The 23298-nt window shown below is 36.5% G+C and overlaps 1 protein-coding gene across 1 annotated transcript in view; it reads left to right on the forward strand.

Annotated features, from left to right (window-relative positions):
- SLC2A9 (solute carrier family 2 member 9) overlaps positions 1-23298 on the forward strand; it is a gene marked incomplete at both ends in the record, with an annotated part of 82552 nt that overhangs the window by 20140 nt on the left and 39114 nt on the right. Inside the window, 4 exons of the mRNA XM_079534824.1 lie at positions 784-929; positions 11461-11593; positions 20131-20318; positions 22590-22700. Of these exons, the coding sequence (XP_079390950.1) occupies positions 784-929; positions 11461-11593; positions 20131-20318; positions 22590-22700 (578 nt within the window). The remainder of the gene's footprint in view (positions 1-783; positions 930-11460; positions 11594-20130; positions 20319-22589; positions 22701-23298) is intronic.

Consider the following 23298-nt stretch of genomic DNA (forward strand, 5'->3'; position numbering starts at 1 on the left):
TGTGAGGATGTAGCCTATTTATTAAAGCTTCTTACTCCTGTGTGTTTGGAAGCTGTTGGATCTGATTCTAGTAGCAGAAGGAGTAAGAAGAAGGTTTAGACATAGTCATTGACTCAGTGATTCTAAGATGGTTTCACCCTATCTGTATAACTACATGAACCTAAGCAATGGAAAGTGTTTTTCTTTTGTATCGCTAAACCTCAGTTTTAGCAAACTTTGGCTATGCTGTCCATAAGCACAAACTACAGTTGTTTAAATGTGGATGTGTGTTTCACTTAAATGTGCAAATTATGGGTAATATTGATGCTAGCTGTTGACCTTCGTCTCATATTTCCAGCAGATGATTGAATGTTTGGAGCATTTTCAGTATGAGACAGTATACATAACCAGGCTCATGCATTTGTTTTCTCCTGGTTTTGAGCAGCATGCTCATCCTTGTTTCATGCCTGCTATTAAAATTTCTTTGCAGCAGTAACCATGCATTAAGAGGAACATCTGGTGACACTTTTTATGGTAAAAACACTTCATTTGACACTGTCTGCTCTCTGGGCCTGATGTTTTTTCTTCCTTACCTGCACCAGCGTAAACTGGAATTTCCTTCTTGCTCCTCAGAAATCTTTGCTACTTCTCTTCAAATATTGGCCTGTAGAGATAATCATTCCCACGGCTGCTAAATGGTGCAAGAGTAGTTACACTCCTTTCAGTAGGTGTTCATTTTGTACTTAGTATACTGAAAAGGTGGTATGACAATTTATGCTTTTTTTCCTCCCCCTTCATTTGTAGGCATTTCCTTGAGTGCCCTTCCCATGTATTTGAGTGAAATATCTCCTAAGGAAATCCGTGGTTCATTGGGTCAGGTTACAGCAATTTTCATCTGTGTCGGTGTTTTCATGGGGCAAGTCTTGGGACTGCCAGAGATATTTGGGACAGTAAGTATTCAGCAGACTTCTTATCTCCACATATTCTTTGAAAATGCAAAATATTCTGTGAGAGAATGCAAGTGTATGTAAAGAGTGATATTTTGATATTTTGACAGAGTTCCTTTTAAAAGCAGAAAACAGCTCAGTTGCTTTTTTGTTCAGAAGCACTTTGGAAAGTGGTTTCTTCTATGTCTTAAAAGACATAGTGTGTGTGTAACTGAGTTTGGTAAATATGGCAAATGGCAAAAAATTTGAACAGCTTCTACGTACATATGCATGTTTTCCCACCCCATGCTCTTACTTGATATACATTTATTCATGCTTATTTCTGGATTCTCTCAATATCCTGGAAATGTTTGGGAGCTTTTGCATATTTTATTTACAATTCTTCAAAGTAATAACTGAAACTATTTGATTAGAAGTTGTACAAAAACCTGAGTCTTGCCCAGTGATTACAGCACTTCTTTAATGCACTCATACTTAGGAAATGAAGGAGAAGAATTAACATATACTTATATGTAAAGAGGATATCTGTTCTGATACAGAAGGATAACCTTGCTCACATAGGCTGAAATTAACTTAGTGGCCACTGGATGTCATCATTACTCTGAAAACAAAGTCAAGATATATTCAGGGTGGCACTGGGAATACTTTTGGACCAGAGAAGAGTTTTCAAGACGAGGTGGAGGAAATGTCTGCAGCAATCAACTTACAATGGAACCTGAAAAAAGAATCCCTTCTGACAGCCGGCAAAAGTAGTAAATAGTTGAAAAGTGAGGAGAGTTTTTCCTCCCATCTCCACTCAAATTCATCTGCTTTGTAAACGTACCATAGCATCCTCCCTGATTTTTTTTTTGGTCTGATCAGTTCTCCAATTCTGTCTTCTTATCCTTGGACTCATTTCTCCTGTTGAGCACACCTGAAGGGAATCTTTTGATTCAGCTTACCTTTTCAGTACAGATTATTTTCTTCTCTGCTCCTTTAAGGCAACAGATCTTAGGTAAGAACTTTAGCTGGCTTTCATTTCCTTGCCTGTCTTCTACAATGTTCTTCTTGCTTTGAAAGCCAGAGTTTTACAAAAGAGTATTAAAAATGTCAAGATGCTGATTCAGCTGCTTATTGTCAGTTCTTAAGTGGTAAATTTTATTTAAAAACTAATCAAACAAACAAACCATGAATACACTTCTAAAGTTAAGGTGTTGTGTGAAAATTCGTACTTCCTTGCTAGATTGTTGGGATATTTTGAATAGAATTTACCTATTCCTTGTTTTCATATCATTCTTGCTTTTTTTGTTTAGGCTATCCTCTTCTCTCTCTCTCTTTATCCCTTCCAAATTAAGAAGATTGCAATTCTGCTTCTGCAAACTGGTTCAGTATACTAGTAGTTAGTATTACATCGTTGAAGTTAACAATTAGTTTCTGTAAGAGGAAATACACTTTATCTGTAAAATCATTCCTTTTCAGGATTAGTAACATCGATCTATGAAAGGAGCTAAGTTTTGGCCTGTTTGAATTAGCATTGTTCCAATGAAATTATGGCAGTTAGCTTGATTTATCTAGTTGGGTTTGTGGGTGTATTTTCCTTTTAATAGATTAATAAAATTTAGCACTGGAGGTAGGGAACCTCGAGCTGTTTGAAATCATTTCCAAGTAGTCTTATCCTACTTTGAAGGCTCTATCTAATTTTCTGCTGGTTTCAGCCAAGCCAGGATTTTGTTCCATAGCTTTTTGTTTCCCTTGATATCAGTAAGATAGGAACAAGCATTTGCCAAACACTTCTGTTGAAGGTGGAAGGAATCAAATATGGTATCCTTTTCAGGATTCTTCAGCTCTTGCAATACTTTCCTCCTTCTCTCCATGGCAATTGCTCTCAGACTTCTGTCACTGTATTTAATTATATTTAAAGGTACAATCAAGACTTACTGGCTGCTTTCTAGACATCAGCTTCTTGCTGATTAATATTGTGGCTTCTCTTCAGTAATGATGTGAGAGCTTATGGAATTGTTTCCAGATCACTATATTTTTCTCTCCTCTTTCTCTTGTTGGAGCAATCTCTTACACATTTGAAGTGAAGACAGTATTTTAGATCCACAGCCACTGTATTTCAGAGAGAGCTACATGTTCACAGTGTCTTAATGATTTCAGTTGTCAGTGTAGAACAAACTCCTCCTTTCCTCAGAATTCTGAAATGATTTTCATCACAACTTAGGTCAAGGCTGTAATGTGACAGTCTGTGGTATAATTCTATGCTTCTGAAATTTGTACATTTTTTAAAGCAACTAGAGAAGGAAGCTCCAATCTGTTGGAGCTTGTCATCAGTGATAACTTTAAGTACAACTGCTGACATTAGTATCCAGAAAAACACCTTGGTTAAGTCTGTCTAACAATGACCTAATTTTTAATCTTGTTTTAAAACTTCACATAAACTTTTGCTGTTTTTATGGTTGTGGTATTGATGTTACTAATTATAGTATCTAAGCTGTGACACTTTTGATGAAAGGAGGGATAAAGGCTGATCTGGACATCTTGCTGGAAGAGGCTGTCTGGAACAGGAATTGATGTGAGAAGGGCTGCAAAAATGGCCAACTTTCCCTCTTACAAGAGAAGGTGATAAGAACATCACATGCCTGTCTGAGGAAATAAAGGAAGAGGAACTGACTGCACCTTGTTAATTTAGAAGGAAGAGCTAGAGAGGTTTGCTTAATCTCAGGGATAACACTGCTAACAAGAAGTGTTCTCTGTGAGAAACTGCTTGCTGAAATTCGCCAGAGTGATGTTTGGAACAGACTCCTGGCTGAAGTAGCTTGAGCAGAAAATTTAACTTTTAAATTGGAGCTTAATGCATTTATCTGGATTATATGTGATTGTTGCCTTCAGTAGTTCTATAGAAGTCTTTCTACAGAAAAGGATTTGGGGCATAGCCTTACCAGATTTACACAGGCTTTGGGGCATAGCCTTACCAGGTTTTATTAACAACCTAATTGGTAACTTCCTCACTTACTGAATGAAACTGTTCATTTAAATGTGGAAAAGTGATGAAAATAGATCTGAAGCTCTGAGTATTACTTGAGGCAATTCAGAAAGTGCTTACTGGTCATTGTGTCAAGTAGGTTAAGCAACCCATAGTGATTTTTAACAAACTTTTGTTTATAAAACTAGTACAGGTGATGCAGGAGGCATGTCCACAAGTCCAGACTTGGTGCTGGGGTAAATGGCCTTGTTACTGCAGTCCATGAATGCAACTCTGATCTCTGTTTTTGGTCTGATCTCTGTTTCCAAGATCATGCCGAAAATGTCTGAAGCACTGGAGTTAAAAAGTGAGGAAGTGCTGCCCTGTGCCACGCAGTCCAATTTCCTACTTTCTACACAATTCATATCATGATTTCTCCTTCAGAAAGATTATCAAGATTTGTATTAATTTCTTTTTTCCTATCACAGCAGCCGTCCTAAGTGTTCTACTGGAAGTGCTAGTGGTTGAGAATCTTCTCATTTCCTTCTTTTTTCATAACCAATTCTGTCAGTTTATTTTCATTGCTCTTTTGGTCAAATATTATTAATCCTTCATATCTTTGTTTTTTTCCTCACCTGTAGAAATGGTCTCCCCTCATCACTACTAATCTTTATGTTCATAAAATATCCCAAATACCCCAAGTGGGAAGAAACCCACAAGCATCACTGAGTCCAACACCTAGCTCCACGCAGGACCCATTCACCAAAATTGCAGCAATGCTTCTCATTCAAGGCTTTGATTCTGATATGTTATAGCCTATGGTAAACCACGATAACGAAATCTCTGTAGAGACTTGGGAAATTATACTGTGGTAAAGCTGTCTGGTGATCTGGTGATCAGAATACAGAGTGCAGCTACAACCATAAAACACAAGAAAAAGCAGCAACTTATTTGATGACTATTTAGGACACTTAGACAGAATTACTCATCATTCTCATGATTGAGTATGGTCCTCTAATTAATTAAAGGAGCTATATTCTTCTTGGTCTGGGTTCTTTCACTGGCTTAAACAAGAAAATAGAGCTTTTTAGAGCACAGATCACCTATTATTCTCCTTTAATTGTAAAACAGCTAAAGAAAGTTTTTTAAAATTTCACTCAAGTTCACACATGACTGATTTCCAGACTGCATGGACATAGAACTATACTAAGTCCTTGAGACTCTATCTGGATGTTTGGCCCCATTCAATTCTTTAGCAACACTTAACAACAGTTGTGTCTGTCTTCTGAAGAGGCCACATCTGGGCAGTACAAACAAGTACACTGAGATCCTCCTTGGAGAAATTTCACAATCGTTATAGGGAAGGAAAGCTGATATTTGGAGTTCTTGTTGAGCCATGTGACTGCCTGATGCATGAAGCATGGAAAGGTTCTTCACCTGGGGGTGGTCAGGCGCAGAACTGGCTCCCCAGGGCAATGGTTGTGGTACCAAGCTGCCAGAGTTCCAGAAGCATGTGGACAACATTCTCAGAGAGAGGGTCTCATTTTGAGTGGTCCTGTGTGGTGCCAGGAGTTGGACTCGATGAGCTTTGTTCATCCCTTCCACCTTGGGATACTTTGTGATTCCACTGTGAGGATAATATACTCATTTTTATTTGCCAGCATCTCATTTTAGCCTTCTGTATTCTAGAGCTGTTAATTCATCAGGAAGCCATGGCAACTGCAGATGACAACCTGATGTTGGCCCACAGGAATGGAATCATGTTATCTGCCATAACATGAGAGCTGAATTTCTGCTACTGGCTACAAGATTATTTAATCTAGGACATTTTTGCTTATATAGCGTGTGCAGCTTTCTGCATATTGAAGGAGAAAACAGGCTTGTCATTTGTTAAAACACTGCCCTTCAGGTGTTCCCTCTTTCTTTCTGTGATTCTGAAATTAAATCAGCCAGAGAATTTTTTTGACAGATTGTTCCCTACAGATCCCTTGCCAGTGCATTGTCAGCCTCAGTTCTAAAAGTTCAAATGCGCACTTATGATCTTGAGGGAATATTCTCTGGCCTAATTCTGGCATATTCCACATATTTTCAGGTATTTCTGTAGCTATGTTTCTCCTGCATGTAAGTCTGTGTTTCACTCCAAAGCTTTCCCATAGTGTGTTAACATCTTTTAAATGCTGTAGATGTAGATTCGGTGTCATTTCCATTTTTGTATAGCTATAAGAAAGCTATATAAAATTATATGCATGAAATCAGGATAGGTAAAACTGGAATTGTTGCTGCAATTTCCCCTGTGGCTGCCTGGGTCCGGCTGCTTCTCAGACCAGAACAGATGTCTGCTGTAGGTAGGCCAGTGGAAAAGTAGGTTTTGTTTAATTTACAAACTCCTTTTTATACATTTCAATTCTTTATAGATCATACTTGTCTAGATAGATTACACTGTTTCATAGTGGGTAGCATGTCATACTAAGCACATTGCTTTGCTCATCTCCTAAGGCCTATTAGGGCAGCACCTTCTGAGCAATTTCTATTGCTCCTGTAGGTGTTTCCAGGGGGGAAATAGTTAAGCAAACAGGAAAATTCCTGATGTGTCCATCTCTTGAATGAAGCTAGTTTTGGTCATCCAAGAGAATACAAGGTGCAGGAGAAAGCAGCAGTGAACAAAGGTAGGAAGTGTCTTGCTGAGGAGAAAAAGCTGTGTGAAGATAATGGCTCTTATTGGCAATTCCATATTGGGTAAGCAGAGTTAAACAGAGTTTGCCTTCTGAATAGACTTGAGTGGCACACTGTCTTCTTCCAGATTTTTCTTTGCCTCCACTAGATACATTCAGAATTTTCTGAATTTTACTGAATTTTATCTATACTGCAGCTGTACTATGTGGCTGGTAAGGAAAGATTACTACAATGAGTTCCTTTCAAATCAGTACTTCATACAACTTGGAAAGGTGATTTTTTTCAAATCAGCTCTAAGAACTTTTGTAGGTCCCTGGTCAAACTGTAATGAATTACAAGACCCCTTGAAAATCACATATTTGAAGTGATGGACAGCTGTGTACTTAGGAAAGTTTGTTTAGGAATCTTTCATGCTGTTTTACCAAGTTCTTTCAAAAGTACTCCTTCATTTGCACTAAAAAAGTGATGCAATCAATAGTCTTACAGGCTGCGTTGCTGAAGGCTGCTCTTTGCCTTTACCTGTTGAAATTCCTTTAAATATTCTTATTTCCTTGTTAGACTCTGGATTCAGGTTCAAGGATTCCTTAAAACAGTCTGTATGTCACAAACGAGAAACAAATGCAATTCAGAATTGCTCTGATGCCCACAGTCTGCAGATGGACACCAATGAAAAAATTTTGAGATTCTTTTCAGATAGATCTTGCACATTATAACACAAAGTATGAGTCAATCAGTCTTCCTCATACTGTTCTGAGTTCTTTTATTCTATACCTCTATCTTCCAAGACAAAAACTATGGTTAAAGATATTTATCTTTCAAGGTTGGATTGATAATCTACACATTATTAAAATGTAGAATAAAGAACTCTTGTAGCAAAAAGAGAGAGAGGAGAAGTTATGTCAGTGAACTCTTGCAATTCTGTGATGCATCATGGAAATGAAAGTAGCTTATGCCTCATGGATGCATGCTTTTTGTAGAATAAGAAATCATGGCTTTGTTGCTTCCATTGCAGCAGAAAAGGGTCACACACTAATGTTTTCCAGGGTCCTTCTCTAATTCCCAGCATGTTCTATCTGTGATTTCAAATATCTAACTGTAAAATGGAAAAGTATAACACTTTCATTACATCTAGTGATTTGCCAGAAGTAAAGTGGAATAAAATCTTATTGGATGCTAGTAGTGGTATACTCCAGTGGAAAAGTACCTTAGGTATCCCCATGGGGCTAGCAGATGCACAAAACCCAGGAGATCTCCATCCTTCTGGGCTGCAGCAGGATGCTTCAAGGCATCTAGAAATTACAGTAGATGTGATTCTTTTTGCATATGTGTGATTATATTTTGCCAAAATAAAGTTACATAAGTTCCTGTGAGGTGGCTGTTATGCTTTTAAAACTATGATTTTAAAATAAATTTTAAAATTATTTGTCTATTGAGATAATAGAACCTATAGAAATTATATATTTCCTCACTCAATTTTTTTGTTCCTATTATGCATCTTGTGTTAGGAGACTTAACTGGCCTGACAATTTTTTTGCCAAAATGAGTAGCTATTTATAGGGCAATACAGCCCATCTTCCCTCTTCTACTATATGACAGACAACAATTCAATTATCTCTTTTTTAATTGTTATATGTATGTGTATAATTTTAGCCTTTCCTGTGATGAAAATGTCTTATCACTTTATCAATAAATATTTTCTAATTAACAAATATTAAACATAACCAATAATTAAACAGGCCATTGAACTGCATACAGTCCAGTAGTGCAACAGTCAGCAGGGCTTATTGACGTTTTCCGTATCCTAGTTTGTTTTCCATCTCTTAACTTGTTCCATTTTCTACATTTTAGCCAATAATTCTCTGACATAATAACATTTGCTTTACTGTATTCTAATATAGTTTTATCTTGTTTAATTGACAAACCGTAGGCATGATTTACACACACACGTATATATATTTACCACCACATAATTCTGCAGATTTGCTCTTTATTATATCAGCCTTTGAGTATGTGGTTGTCAAACTTGCTCCTCTACTTAGCTGTCTTTTGTAAATAGATCAAAGCTGGGTTTTTCCTGTCTCAGCCTAAGCAAATATTCACAATGTGACAGTTCAAAATTGAAATCGTACCATCCTGACATGTTATTTGTACCAGTTCTAAGCAGGTGATGAGTCAAGTCCTCTGTAATTAAAATATTTAATGCTCTTCTAAGTTTTTTGTGAAATAAAATGTGATGGGGTTGTTTTCTTTCCTTTCAGTAATGCCCCTATTCTTCTCCTTAGTGACAATTGAAGCAAAGCATTGAAGTAGCTTCCAAGTCATGCTTAAAATGTCTTGTGTCTTCATTTAATTATTGCTTCTGAGCATTGTCCCAGAACAGGTTCTGTTCCTACTTAAAAACATCAGGGTACCTTTCCTTTCCCTTCTTTCTTTATTTCCTTTTATAATGTCTAATTCAGCTTGATTTTCTGCAGTTCATATTTATGCTTTCATCCCAACAAATGTAGTTCTTCTAAACTCCGTTTAGTCTCAATATTTCTTTTCTGTATAGAGATGAATGTAGACAATGTAAATTAACAGAAAAACAATTAGAACCAAAATTCTGTAGAAGAATTGAACAGGCTCCATCTGAAACCTTTTGAAATGGATGGAAACATTTCCACTGATTTTAGTTGCTTACCAGTGTGAGTTTTTTTTTTCTATAATATGGTTAAAAATAAAATAAACTTCTTAACTTTTCCTATCAAAATGAAATGTTTACCCCATATCTAAAGGGCAAATCAGCAGTGTCATCACAGTCATACGAGTTCAATTAAATTACAAAATTCAGGGATGATCAAGCTTCCTTTCAGAATGTGAAAGTATATTTGATTGTTTTATCTCAAATTCTTTTTTGAAGTTAGCATAATAAAAAGTAAATCAAAAATCCTTCATAGAGGAAATAAAGGAAGCTCAGTGTTTTATGAGGAGAAAATTCTATTATACTGTCAGAGTGTGTTATTTACTGTGGAGTGTAGGTTCAGAAGTTCAATCTTTTTCCTACTTATTTCAAAATAGCACTTTCAGAAGAGTTACCTGAGAGAAAAGTGAAGTAGAAAACCATACGGCCTGGGAGAATTTAAAAAGGTAGAAATATTATTCCAAGCAAGTCCCAGTAGGGTGGCAAAATAGTCATCGTAATAATACACACCTTAAAAAGTGGCCTTGGTATTGTGGAAAGAAAACCTACAGGAAATAAGATGTGACAACAAAGAGCTAATTTTTATTTATTGTTATTATTATTATTATTGAGGTATTGAAAAAAGTTCTTAAGCCTTATAAACCTACATAGTATGTAGTAAGAGTATTTATATTATAAGAAACAATGATAGAGATTAAACAGGATTTTTTTTTTATAACTGTGTAAAATAAATGTCTGTTTACAGGCAGATTTAGAATACAACTTTAAAAAACATTGCATGTTTTCTTAAGTTTCTTAACATCAGGAGCCCATTTTGCATATGTGATTTATTAACAATTCTTAAAGTTTTAATTTAATTTTCTCGTCTTTAAAATAAGACTGATAATCATTCAGTCTTGACGCTTGTATACTGGGTAGAGTTCTACACTCTACTGAATCTAAAATAATAAATAAACTCAGAATGAAGGAACAGGATCTTGAAGTCCTCACGGTAACAAAGGCTTTGAGAAGGACTGGTAAGATCGATGCTTGAATTCTTTGAAAAATTCCTTTCTCCAGTTTTTTTTACTCTCATCAGAGATTTAAACAAAAATAACCTGTCACTGAAAGGACAACAGAAATCAGCAATTAGGAAACACCCCTCTCATTCTGCCTGCAGTTGTTAAACTACCCCATATCCCAGCTCAGGTTTTCATGGTGTGCTGTGTGTTCTGTTTGAGAAGATGTACTGCTGAAGTGGGAAAACATAAGATAAAAACTGTCAACAGAAATTAGCTGGAGGACTTCTGAATTTTGATATGACTGTGGAAAATTATATTGAAATAAAATGTAGCCAGATCTGTTTAGGGAAAATTTGGGGTCTGAATGGACAGATTCATTTTGAGAGGGAGAGTGGATCCAAACTCCCTGTGCCTTTCAGAGTTCAATCAGAGAGGATGTGGTGCAATCTGCTTTTGATCTAGCCAAGCTTTTGAAAATGTGCTAGACATTATGCCTGAGCAGTAGGTGCACTGAAGTCTCAGCAGGCTTTTCAATTAAGGACCAATTCTCAGATTAGAAAGAATTGAGTTAAATAGATGAATGTTGAACTTTAAGGGGAAAACTACTAAAGAAAAATGCATCTTGGTATTAGATAACTGGAAGAAAAGGTATCATAAGAACATGGACTGATAGCAGGCCACTTTGCTGCAGAAAGTTATACTTCAGGCAACTTTCTTCTCCAGCCACTCTCTGTGTTCTTGATGAATGTGTGATATTGGTGCAAATGAGGATGACTTGTAGAATATATATTTGAGTATATATAAATATTTTTTGTGTATATAAATATATAAATATAATATAATATTTATATAATTATATATAATTATATATATATTATTACTTATATAATAAAATATAGTTAAATATAATATATATAAATATTTTTTGTGTATATGGTTGTTAATGCCAAAGGAAAGGAAAAACGTGTGAAGTAATGCTGTTTTCTAGTTCCCCTGCCTCTCTTTCCGTGCTCAGTCAGTTGATGACCTAAATTCTGTCTTCCTCGTCCCTTGAGGAAGGAGATCTAAGACAAAAGTGTTCAGACTTCCTACTGAGCTCAGGAAGAAGATGTTACCCGGTTCATTGGCACAATATGTCAAATGATGAAGTTACAGCACTTTCCATCAAAGCTATTTTTGTTCCTGGTTTCACTATGAGAAAATACTACTGACAATCATATTTGCTTCTGTCTGCAGGAATCTCGATGGCCTTTTTTGTTTGGAGTGATCGTTGTTCCTGCATTGGTACAAATTGTGATTCTGCCTTTTCTTCCTGAAAGTCCTCGTTACCTCCTACTTGAAAAACATAATACCAGTAAGGCAGAAAAAGGTATGATGTGTTACTTGAATTCTTGTAATAAAGCTGCTTTTTTTTTTTTTTTTTTTTTTTTTTGTAGGGATGCAGTCTGGAAAGGAATTTTTATATTAGTGAAATCAGAATATTCCAACTGTAAATATGCTCCTGGCAATTATTTTCCCCTTGCCTTTTCCATTTGTTTCTATATGTCACTGAAAATCACTGTTGCTTTGGTTTTTTTTTTTCTATACATGAATTTCTCCAGCAAGCTAACTTATATAATGTTATGCTCAGTGATAGAAACTTAAATCATCCTCTTGCTATGTGTCAGACACTACATGCAATGTTCATTGGGGAGTGAAAGAAGATTTCAGTGTTTATTGACTGTCCTTTATGTAAAGTCTATGCCATTTTCTTAATGAAAGCATTTTTTTTTCTTTTGCTCCATAGTGGCTTTGTTTATCGCATATTCTGTGACTCAACAACCTCTGTTAGTTTGATAAAAATAGCACACATCTATTTATCTGAAAATGTTCAGTGCTCCCATATTTCTTGCTTCAGTTTCACAGACACCGACCAGAAAATTTTGCTCTTAACTCACATTCTATGCATAAACTTTTTTTCATGTTACAGATTTTGCATACTCTGCCCTTTGAAATAACTATGGCCAGTTACAGTTCCCAGTACACCATCACACTAAGTTTATTTTTGCGTATTGTAGTGATAATTTAAAAAGAGGACTGTACATAGAAGGGAAGAGCCTGTTTGTAATGTATTTGGTCTCCATAAATGTTCAGCAAGTGTCAGTGAATGTCAGTGGGAGCCATTTTTTCTGCAGGGAGGAATTCAATGACACACCTCTGCTTCATATGCATTTCTATGTCAGACACCCTTTTGTCAGACTGCTCCTCTGCTGCTATCTGTCGTATGGCAACAAAATACAATAGAATATTGGCAGGAAGATTAGGATCAGATAGTTTGCTTGTTTGTTTGTTTGTTTGTTTCACTGTAAAAGAAACTTGTCTTTGAGAAGAATTCTGAGCTTTGCAGACTTGAGGAGGCAGAAAACAGCTTTTCCAGAGGGAAACCATGGCAAGCAGCTTAGGGCAGGCAGTTGAGTAGCTCAGTTTTGTAGCACTATGCCTGGGCTTGGAGAAAATGTCTTTTGGTGCCAAACTTAAACTGTCTCTGTTCAACCTGATAAAATTGTGAATGTATTTGCTATGTATGGCAAAGAGCCTGCATCTGCAATCATGTTGCATAATGTTAGACTTCCTTTAGAGATCTATTCACAATACTTCCACAGTGCTTGGAAACTTCACTAGTAAGAGTAGAGCTGTGTCTCTTGCATGTAGAGCTTAGAAACTGCCATAATTTCTCATGAAAATAACCCCACCTGCTTGGAAATTCACACCACTTACTGTTGGTAACAGGCCAATTGCAGTCCAGGATGTTTTCAGAACGCACGTGTTCTAAAAATGTTTGAAAATGAATCTAGAAGCATCGGAGGTGGATTTTGAAGTAGAAGACGTCAGAATAGCAGAGTTACCCACACCTTATTTCCAGTGATATGGTAATTGAGATGAGGGGGTCTTCAGCCAGTAGCTTAATAAGGTTTCCTGCGGATGAGAAGGTGGATTTCAGGAGCCACTCTGACAAGTAAAGCTGTAAAATTAGGCACCAAAAGGCAAAGGAGTCTGATATCACTAAATTTTTAAAGTTGATGGATATGAATAGAAGCCTTTGGGCTTGATTAATTCCAAAATCAAGATTTAACCCTGATATGCAGTGTAGTATGTATAGAAACTCTTTTTGAATGTAATCTGCAGAGATTTAAATACAGCTGGTTACTGGTGAATATAGATGGATCTGTGTTAAGAGCCTAGGACAGTAATGTCGATATATTCCAATCAATTTTCTTCCCTTTCTTTACCTACTAACAAGTCATTCACCCAAGATTAGACCACTTGCTTCCCAGGCAAGGCAACCTGTTAGGATATCAGATGCAGAATAGGTACGGATCGTTGTTAGGTAGGATTTAGCTGTTCACTCTCCATAAAATCCCCTCTGTAAGTCAGTATAGATCATATCATATTTCTCTGTTGTAAAGTATCTACATGGCTTATTGTAAATCACATTAGGGAAATAAGCATTTTTTTTCTTACCATTGCACATCCTTTACAATCTCCCTTCTCCTAACATAGATTTGCAAATGAAAGTATCTTTGTATGCTGAGTCACCATCCCTGGAAGTGCTTAAAAATCGTTTGGATGTGGTGCTCAGGGACAAGATTTAGCAGAGGGTTGTTAGAGTTAGGGTAGTATGGTTAGGTTGCAGTTGGACTTGATGATCTCGAAGGTTTTTTCCAACCTGAGCAATTCTATGATTCTATGTGTGTTTAGTATACAGATTGGTGGGGAAGATGCCTGTGTGATTCATGGAATGCCTGGGTGAAAAATGACCAGAGAGACCTGCACTTTCAGCCTGATGGGTGGGATTTGGAGATTTCCTCCCCACCAGGGCGCACAGAGAAATCTAGATGAGACAAGAGCTGAGCCTCTGTAATGCAGCAAAATAATGAAAGCTAGTGGGAGGGATTCACAGAATAGGAATGCGAATAACTGAATCAACAATCAAGAAAAATGGTCTGCATTTTAGTTTTATCTGTAGAAATGTGTAAGGAAAAGCCTGTGTATTAGGGAGACCAGAGAATCATGAAAAAAACTACTGATCTAAGCCATTAATGACAATGCAGTATTCTCCATTATAATGATGACTACAGTAATGCTCTGGAATTATTTGTCTTAGGTTGGATCTGCATATTAATATGAGAAATGTGCGAGTCTGTTTTGTGACTAAATCCTTTTCTCTTTCCCCTAACGGAAGAAGGCTACTTGTGCAAATTTCGTGCATTTCATTGTGGATTATGTCTTTTTGGAGAAATATAAAACCATTATTTGCAAAAGGTCCACTGTATTTAAGGCAAATGACTACATTACATCTTTTTATAACATACTCTATGTAAAAGCTTCTAAAATGGAAATGATAATGTTAATCTTCCTAATTATTTTAGAGCAATAAAAATCCAGTGGTATAATGTAGGTCACTGAGTTTCCACAGAGTTCTGCGCCTGCTTTAATCTCTCCATTTTTTTTTCTGCCCTCGGGAGATTAACCACATGATAACTACCAAATTACAAGTGGCCTCATTCTCTTTTTTGGCAGCAGGGTAAAAGAGCATGATACCCTTAAGTGGCAAACAAGAGACACAACGAGGAAAATGGAGCAAAGTGACAAAAAAGAGAAATGAGGCAAGAGTAGGCAGGTGTCATGTCTGAGGGTAAAACACACCTCTATGAGGCAAACTATTTCATGAGCACAGGGATAAACAAGGTCCAGATAACTTTTGTCCTTGTGGATACTATGCTAAAAGCAGTGCTAGGAGCTGAGCACTGCTGGTCTTTCTGGAGTCAGTATCCTGCATCTGGCTCCCTGAGACTACCACCAGTCGAAACCAATCCTGTATTCCTATTTCACTGCTGAATGTTGGAGAACTATCTGGGGGCAGAATGATTGGCTGGACTCAACAGCACAATCTATAATCCTGCTTCACTCAGTAAGTTAGAAGTCTGGTAATGGAGAGAGGGAAGAACCATCCCAAGTCCCCTCTCTTTGGAATAAAAGAAAGGAGAAAAATACCTGACATTTATCTTGTATCATCTTAATGCTCACCAGATGATGGAGGAGAAGTAGATATTCAAGTGACTGGAAGACTCTGGAAAGAGATCACCATTAAATTGTTAGGAAGCTGTGGGAGCAAAGGATAACAGGGTAGGATCAGGAAGAAAAAGAAATCAGTGGTTGTAATTGTATCCAATTTATTCTCTTCATTCAAGACTCAAACTCTATGGTGGTGAAACAGGAATTCGGTATTTGTTGAGTATTTGTTGTATGCCAAATGAATCCCTGATCTGTGACTGTGGCTAGTAGATATGTAGCAATGCAAACAAGACCAACAGTAGTACTGTGATAAAACAGAATAATGTTGTGACTTACAGCAGTGTTTACAAATATTTGAGGAGCTGATACATTTCTTCTAAATAATGCTGTTGCAAAGAAAAAATCTTTATTTTCAATGCAGCTACAGTAACATGTCATGTAAACCAATAATGGAAGCCATTTGGCACACTAGCTTCCCAGAAAACCATAACATTATTATGTCTTAAGGGTCAAATAACTTGGATATAATATCACAGTAACATCTGCTGGTGACATACAAAATCTGTTCATTTGCTGTGTTCAGTCACACATTTACATTCCCATGGTTATTGAAGAAGCATTGCACCTGGTGTAAAAATAATGTAGTTTTAAAACTCTTTAAAGGATGTAGTTTGAGTTGATAGCTCTTGATGTGATAAAAGAGCAGGGCCATTTCTGATTTTAAAAAGTAAGTCGTTATTTTTATTACAAAGCCCCTCATGGAGTCTACATGCACAGGAGGCATTAAAATCAGAGTTACTGCGGGAAACAAAAAAATGCTGCAGATCTAGTGATTTAGATGGAGTGTCAGGAAGGTCACCTATGATTTATTTCTGTTTATGTGTGCTTTTTGCATATGTCTTTAAGCATTATAAGCTATACTTGCTCGTTCATGGTATAGGCTCTACCACAATGGAGCTGACTGCCAAAAGCTGGAATTACTACAGCGTGTCCGCCAAGCTTTTCCTAAACCTTGTGTCTTTTAGAAAATTTACTTGGTTCAATGGACTTTGGTGCAGTTTGGTTTATCAATTATTGTGCTTATTGAATGTAGTATGTTGTTATTTTGTTTCCTCTGAACATCTTGGCTAGTTTCAGTGTGAGAACAGATATGGACGTAATGCCAAACTAGATGCTAATTCACAGATCTGTGAGCAAGTCTTTTGCTGGCAGCTGTATTTACTGAGTTGGAATATCAACTTTGGAGTTTAGTATTAAATGTCACTGTGCTACATGGTTGTAGTTAATTAATAATTTACTACATTTAAATAGCTGTTTAAATCTCTCTTAGCAAAATACTTCCAAATTATTCTTCTGGCTATTCAGTACTCTGATAAAATCAGTGGTATGAGGAAACACTGTTTTTTTCATTTTATCAAATATTTTTACAATGTAAAGTTACTGTGAGGAAATTACTGCACATCTGATTCAAAAACACTGAAGTCAGGTGGTTTTTCTGTAAGCACTGAGGCAGTGAAGCTCCCTGTATGTCCACCATTACCCAGAACAGAAGCCAGTGTTAATGGAAGATGTTTCACTGGGTCCATCCAGACCAGTACTCTGTCTCTGTAGCCAAAGAAGATGCTGTTTGAGGAGAGTTTAGACAAAGCTTAGTGTTAAAGACCCCAGTTTTAGGGTACTTCATTATCAGTGAAAATGAACATATCACTGGGTAACAAAGGGCAATATTATTCAATTATTCAAAACAGCTTTGTATTGCTTCGTTTTAAAGGTGTAAGAAATATTATCCCAGCTACCAGCAGTTACCACACTTGTTTTTGTTTCATCATACAGGGGGCTGGCTCTGTTCTGTAAGCCACAAAAAAGCATTTTGGTCTTTTGAAGTATCTTGAAGTCTGTATGGTAATTTGGTTTCCTTTGCACAGTCTTGGAAGTACTACAGTGGAAAAAGGATTAGGAATCCACATATAGCTGAGTCCCTCTTATGCAGCTTCAGTTAAAGTTTTAAAGAAGTCGGTTTTAAAGAAGAGACATATTGATTTTATTCAGACCCTTTAACCACTTTCAAATGTTTCATCTTCACATAGCTGAGATGAATGGAAACTAGTTGTGTAAATGGTAAGGGTTCCTATTTCCTTTTCCCTAGACTGGAAACATTCACTTCTTTTGCTGTTTTTAAAGGTAATGTATCTTAGTCTGCTGAATATCTAGATCTTCTGGTCTAAGAAAATTAAAAAGAAATCTGGAGAAGATCTAAAGATTGCTAGAACTGTTACAAGCAGGGTACAGATGTGAATGCAAGGTATCCCTATGGAGAGAAGCAGGAAATGAGCCATTGCAGTGGGAGGTAGGAATGACTGCTGTGATTTTCAGTGCCAGTAATGCAGGAGTATAAAATGCAAAATGAATAGAATTGAAAATAACAAATTAAAAGACTTGATTTTTCCCGAATAGTGCAGAGTGTATTTTCACATTAATTATGTATAAAAGTGTGATTCTTACTGTACTAAAAAAGTGCTAATGAAAGATCTTTAAAGATGTGTTGAGTAGCTGGAAAATTTGTTAATTACTGTTGTTTACTGAAAACTATGTGTGAGTAGCATAGCATTTTCCTAACATTTTTTGACTTGTTAATTTTATACATCTGTCAAAGTTTCCTCTTGACTTTTACATCTCTGGTCCTAATACCAGGGAGGGAAGAAAAAGAAAGCAGGTGTCTATATTTTTTTCCTGCCTTGTGCTTTGTAATTTTTGGTAATTGCTGTTTTGTGTTTTTTTTTTAACTTCCTGGTCCCTCTCAAAATGGAGCAAGATCCCTTGTGCAGAACAGACAGATTGCTTCCATTTTACTTGACTGCACCTATATTTTTTAACTTGTGTGCCCTACAGGAATGGAGAGAATTCAAAGGACAGGAAAAAAATCAAGAAAATTGTGCACTGACCTAATTTAGACCAATAAACTGGATGCTTAAAAATCTATGAGAATCATTTCAAAAAAGAATATTGTAATATATGCCTGGTTATTCTCACAGTTATCTGCATTTTCTTTGTCAGTGCTCTAGCAGTACTGACAGAAGTGTAATTTAAGCACAAGACATTGACTGTAGCATGCTACAGGTTGTTCCAATACTACACATCTTTTCAACTTTACATTTCCTATCATAGCCTTTAAATACATCACACTCATTCTAACTAGTGCTTTGCAAGTCATTTAATAATTAGTGAGAAGTGGCACGACAGTAAAACTCAGCAGCTTAAATTCTTGATTCTAAGCTCTGAATTTGTTATTTCATTTCTGATTTATAAGAACGATGTGAAAGGACAGTGCACATGCAGTCTTAGAGAATTTAAAAATTCTGATTTCTCCTTTCCCTAAAGAGAAACTGAATATCAGAATAAACAAATGTTATGGATCAAATCAGCACACAGAGGTGCTAAGCATTCATCCTTTGAAAAATGGTGCCTTCTGTTAACTAGGGTCTGCCTGGCAGAGTGTGCAGCGCTGCACACTCACCAAAGTGATGGAGAATAACACGTTGGTTGAGGCCAGCTTGTACATGTGGCCAACCCCTCACAGCATCAAATGGCCACTACTTGGCCTTTTTATCTACTGAGTGAAGTTAAAATTTTGTTAACTTCAAAACCTAAATGGAGGCCAGGTGTTTTACTCTTGACTAGTCAATGTTCTTTGCTTTCTTGACCATCTAAGTCCTTTTTGTGATCCAAAAGAATAGGCAGAAAATACGAAGGTTACTGATTTACATGCAGTGCTGTGCAAAGCAGTGGATAAAACAAAAATGAGTTGGGCTCTTAGGATAAGTAATTCAACTTAATCATTTAATAAAAATAACTCATTTCCTTTAACAGGAGCAATATTAAGTGACCTGCTGTGTAAAGGATTGTTTTTAGAGAAAGCATCCTACTGGGTCACAAAGTCTTATTACAGGAATATGTTTAATGTAATTGTTTCTCTGCAGTCATTCCAAGATGAACATTTTAAATATCTCTTAAAAAGCCAACCCCTGGGTTATGTTCATAAAATTATGGTGAAATAATCATTAATTTATACCGTATCTGTATTACAAGGTTGGTGGAGATGCACCACCTCCACCAGGAGGTATTCACTTGTAGTACCTTTTGGAGGAGATGTGAGAGGAAAAGCTTTTATCATTCAAACTGGAAGGGCATCTCAGTGAGTCAACAACATGCAATAATATAATACAAAGTTGGTTTATTTGCAGGAAGATACAAGGTTGTTTGCTTATATTTATCAGGTAAATTCACTCCTAAATGTAAATTGTCAATAGATAGAAAGTTTTTAACCTCTTTGGATGATTCTTTCTAGTAATAAATATATTGAGGAAGTTAATTCTTATCTATATGCTATTGAAAATTATATATTAAGAAGACAAATAGCTGTTCCTTTCAAATGTTTGCCTTTCTTTTTTCATCAGGCTCATGAACATTTTACATATTATTACTTCTCTATCCAATCTATCTGTAACAATGAAATCTGCTATACAATTTGGTCACAAAAGTAGCTAATTTAAATAACGTTAAGAACTGCTTTTATATTAAACTTTTCTTAGCATATGCAGGGTTTTGACTCTGACTTTATGCAGTATTATATATGAAATAATATAGGGAGAGGTTTGATATGGTGCTAAATTATTTATATTCTTATTGCAGTTTCAGAAATAAGTTGCAAGGATTATACCCAGAATAGAATCATATTTTTGGAAGAATAATTATTTTGGAGCCCATGAATGTCTCCGGCTTGTCTCACGTGCTATGCAACAAGTCTGTTACAAATGATTAGTGTCTCGCTTAAAGTTTGTTCTCTGTTTGTAGCATTTCAGACCTTCCTTGGGAAAGAGGATGTGTCTCAAGAAGTAGAAGAAGTTCTGGCAGAGAGTCGAGTCCAAAGAAACACCAAATTAGTGTCAGTGCTTCAGCTCCTTAGAACCCGTGCTGTACGGTGGCAAGTCATCACTGTGGTCGTCACCATGGGATGCTACCAGCTTTGTGGGCTAAATGCAGTAAGTGTCCTTCAGACTGTTGCATCTTATTGCATATGGTTGCTGCTGAAATAAACTGCAAATGTGACTCCTCACTGTCATTTTGTGCATTAAGTGATAATTCAGTTTTCACGCTGTAAAGTGAACTATAAAAACATTTGTATAGGTAAGGTATGTTTGTTTTGTTCGGTTTCCCTAATTATGAGATTTCAGTGCTAATAAGATATTTTGTTCCTTATCGTGGATACTTTTTTGTGAAGAGAACTGAAATTAACTTCTGGAGAACAGGCGGCTCAGGGAAGACCTTTCATTCTCTACAACTTCCTGGGTTGAGTCACTGTACCTGGGAGTGTCTAATAAACATATAGATATGGAATTGAGATACATGGCTTAGTGGGCATGGTATGGGTGGCTGGTCATTGGACTCAATGATCTTAGTGGTCTTTTCTAGCCTTAATTATTCTATGATTTTAATCCAGACTCTCTAACGTTATTGATGACATAAGCAAAATAAAATGACACAGCTAAACTTCCAGGGGAAGAAGGGCTTGGGGCCTTTATGGGTATTAAATAAGTGACAGAAATTGTCCAGTATTCCATGGCAGAGCAGAACCACACTCTCATATCTTGTGCGTGTGTGTGTGTCAGGGATCCAGACCAAAATGAAAGGTGGAGTTGTTTTAAAGTATAATTTAATGCCTCAAGAAAAATTTTTGTTTTGACCTGTGTGTTGAGTCAGCTATTTCAAGCATTACCTTTGTTTTATTTCTACTTTATTTCTCCAACCATGTTACACATTATAATATTATTCACATCAAATTTACATTCTGAAATTGATTAACTGATTCATCCAGAAACAAAAAATGAAGAGCACAAAAGTAAATGATGAAAGCCATTAAGAGAAGTATTGGAACACTTAAATACAAGCTCAGGTTCCTTGTCTCTTCTGACTGGCTTTCCTGACTGACCTTGACAAGTCATCCAAAGCTCAGAAAATGAGGAAGAGGTACAGATGTGTCAATCTGGTTCTCGGTTTATCTAGATGTGTCTGAAATCACTTGCTGGGTGTGAGTCATTGTCAACAAGGTTTCACTAACCGCAAAAGCATCTCTTAAGTCATAGCTCTCACCCTTCACTTTGTAGTGCCCTGTTAGTCAGTCTGATCTTTTCAATAACCACCATCTGGGCAGGGCATATGGGAAAGCTGGACCTCTTTCAGGCAAGTCTCTCAGGTCCCTCTCAGGGGAAATTACCAAATGGCAGACCTCTGTAATAATCCTGCTGATATCTGTGTATATTTACTCAATTTTAAAGCTTTATTTTATAATTAAAAAAAAAAAGTTCAGAAACAGTACAATCGCCAGTTTCCATGTAGAATAGACATCATGGTGAAGCCCTGATCATATTAATCTATTTGATTATAACAGAATTTCAGACAACCCAACCTCAATTGACAACAGTAAATGAATTCATATTAGCGTCTTTTCACCTGATAAAACGTATCTCTGATGCATAGCATTCATAACAGTTAGATTCCACCATTATATCTTGGTTCTAAAGCAGAACAAAACCACAGAGAAGTTGTAATTCATTGGTAGACTTCTAATATTTTCATATAAAATAATACATTGTACTGCATGTTACTTTGACAGAGTATTCCCAGATGGGATCCTTAGGCTTCTGTGGGATCCCTCCTGCCACCAAGGGTCTTTATTTTCAACTCGAAGAAATCTTGCTAGGGATGCGGGCCAAGCAGCAATGTGTTTTCTATAAGCAAAAGACCTACTGTAATGTGCTCTTCAAGCTTGCTATAGAGAAGACCTGGCATCAGGCAGCTGCAGGAAGAGATCTGTATGCATACAGCATGCAATGTAATATGCATTAGTGTTGTTGCATCAGTTGCCTTTTTGCTGCTTTCTTTTCACAGAATTATAGAATGTTTGACATGAAAGGAATCCATAAAGGTCACCTTTCCTGAAAACGTCCAACTCCTTTTCAATGAACAGGGGCATCTACAGTTCAATCAGGTGCTTAGAGCCCTGTCCAGCCTGATCTTGAATGTCTCCAGGAACAGAGCAGCCACCACCTCTCTGGGCAACCTTTTGAAGGGAATTGTTGAAATTATTAGGAAGGAACATGACAGGTGTTTGCAATCCAGTTCATTTCATCCTAAAAACTATTGTTGACTCTTCACCAAACAAGTCTCAATCTAAGAGATACTTGAACTGAATGACAAAGGCTTGTATTCCAAACCACAATGATTAATAACTCATTCTTTTCTCTCTCATATAGATCTGGTACTACACAAACAACATCTTTAGTGAAGCTGGAATCAATAGCAAAACAATCCCATATGTTACTCTAAGCACTGGTGCCGTTGAGACCCTTGCTGCTGTTTCTTCTGTAAGTAAGGTTAAAGAATTCATTAACATGCTTACTACTTAAATTACCGGTTTCATCTCCTTACATAGATTAAAACATGGCCAGAATAGTATATTGAAGATTAAGTGTAGTAATTAATAAAAACAATTGAAAATGCTATTTCTGGATTTAATTCTAAATCCAATTGTCCTCTGTATGAGTGAAGAGGAGGAAGGTCGGAAGTGCAAGGCCTAAAGCACCATAAGTGAAACACATTACTGACTTGACTACAACACTGGTTGCTGAAGGAAATTCGTTTCTGTTTACATTGCAATAAACAAGAAAAAAATAGGCAGGTCCTTGGAATGGAAGGTTGTAAAGGAGCAAATACTCTTTCCTTTCATTGTTAGATTTCTTTTTGTTATCTTCATATATCTTACACCAAGTGTATTTGCAAAATATTGGGCACAGCAGACAAGCATTTTTAAATGTCAGATGGAAGGCATTGGCAAAAATCCTTTCCAGTGGCACAGCAATTGCTTATGACCTGCAAAATATTAAACTAAATATATCTATCAAGTTTATTTTCCTGTAGTCACAAGGATCTTTTTATTCTCATTTTTGTGAATTTCCACTTTTT

The sequence above is a fragment of the Tetrao urogallus genome, assembly GCF_951394365.1.
Source record: "Tetrao urogallus genome assembly, chromosome: 4".
Classification (NCBI taxonomy): Eukaryota; Metazoa; Chordata; class Aves; order Galliformes; family Phasianidae; genus Tetrao; species Tetrao urogallus.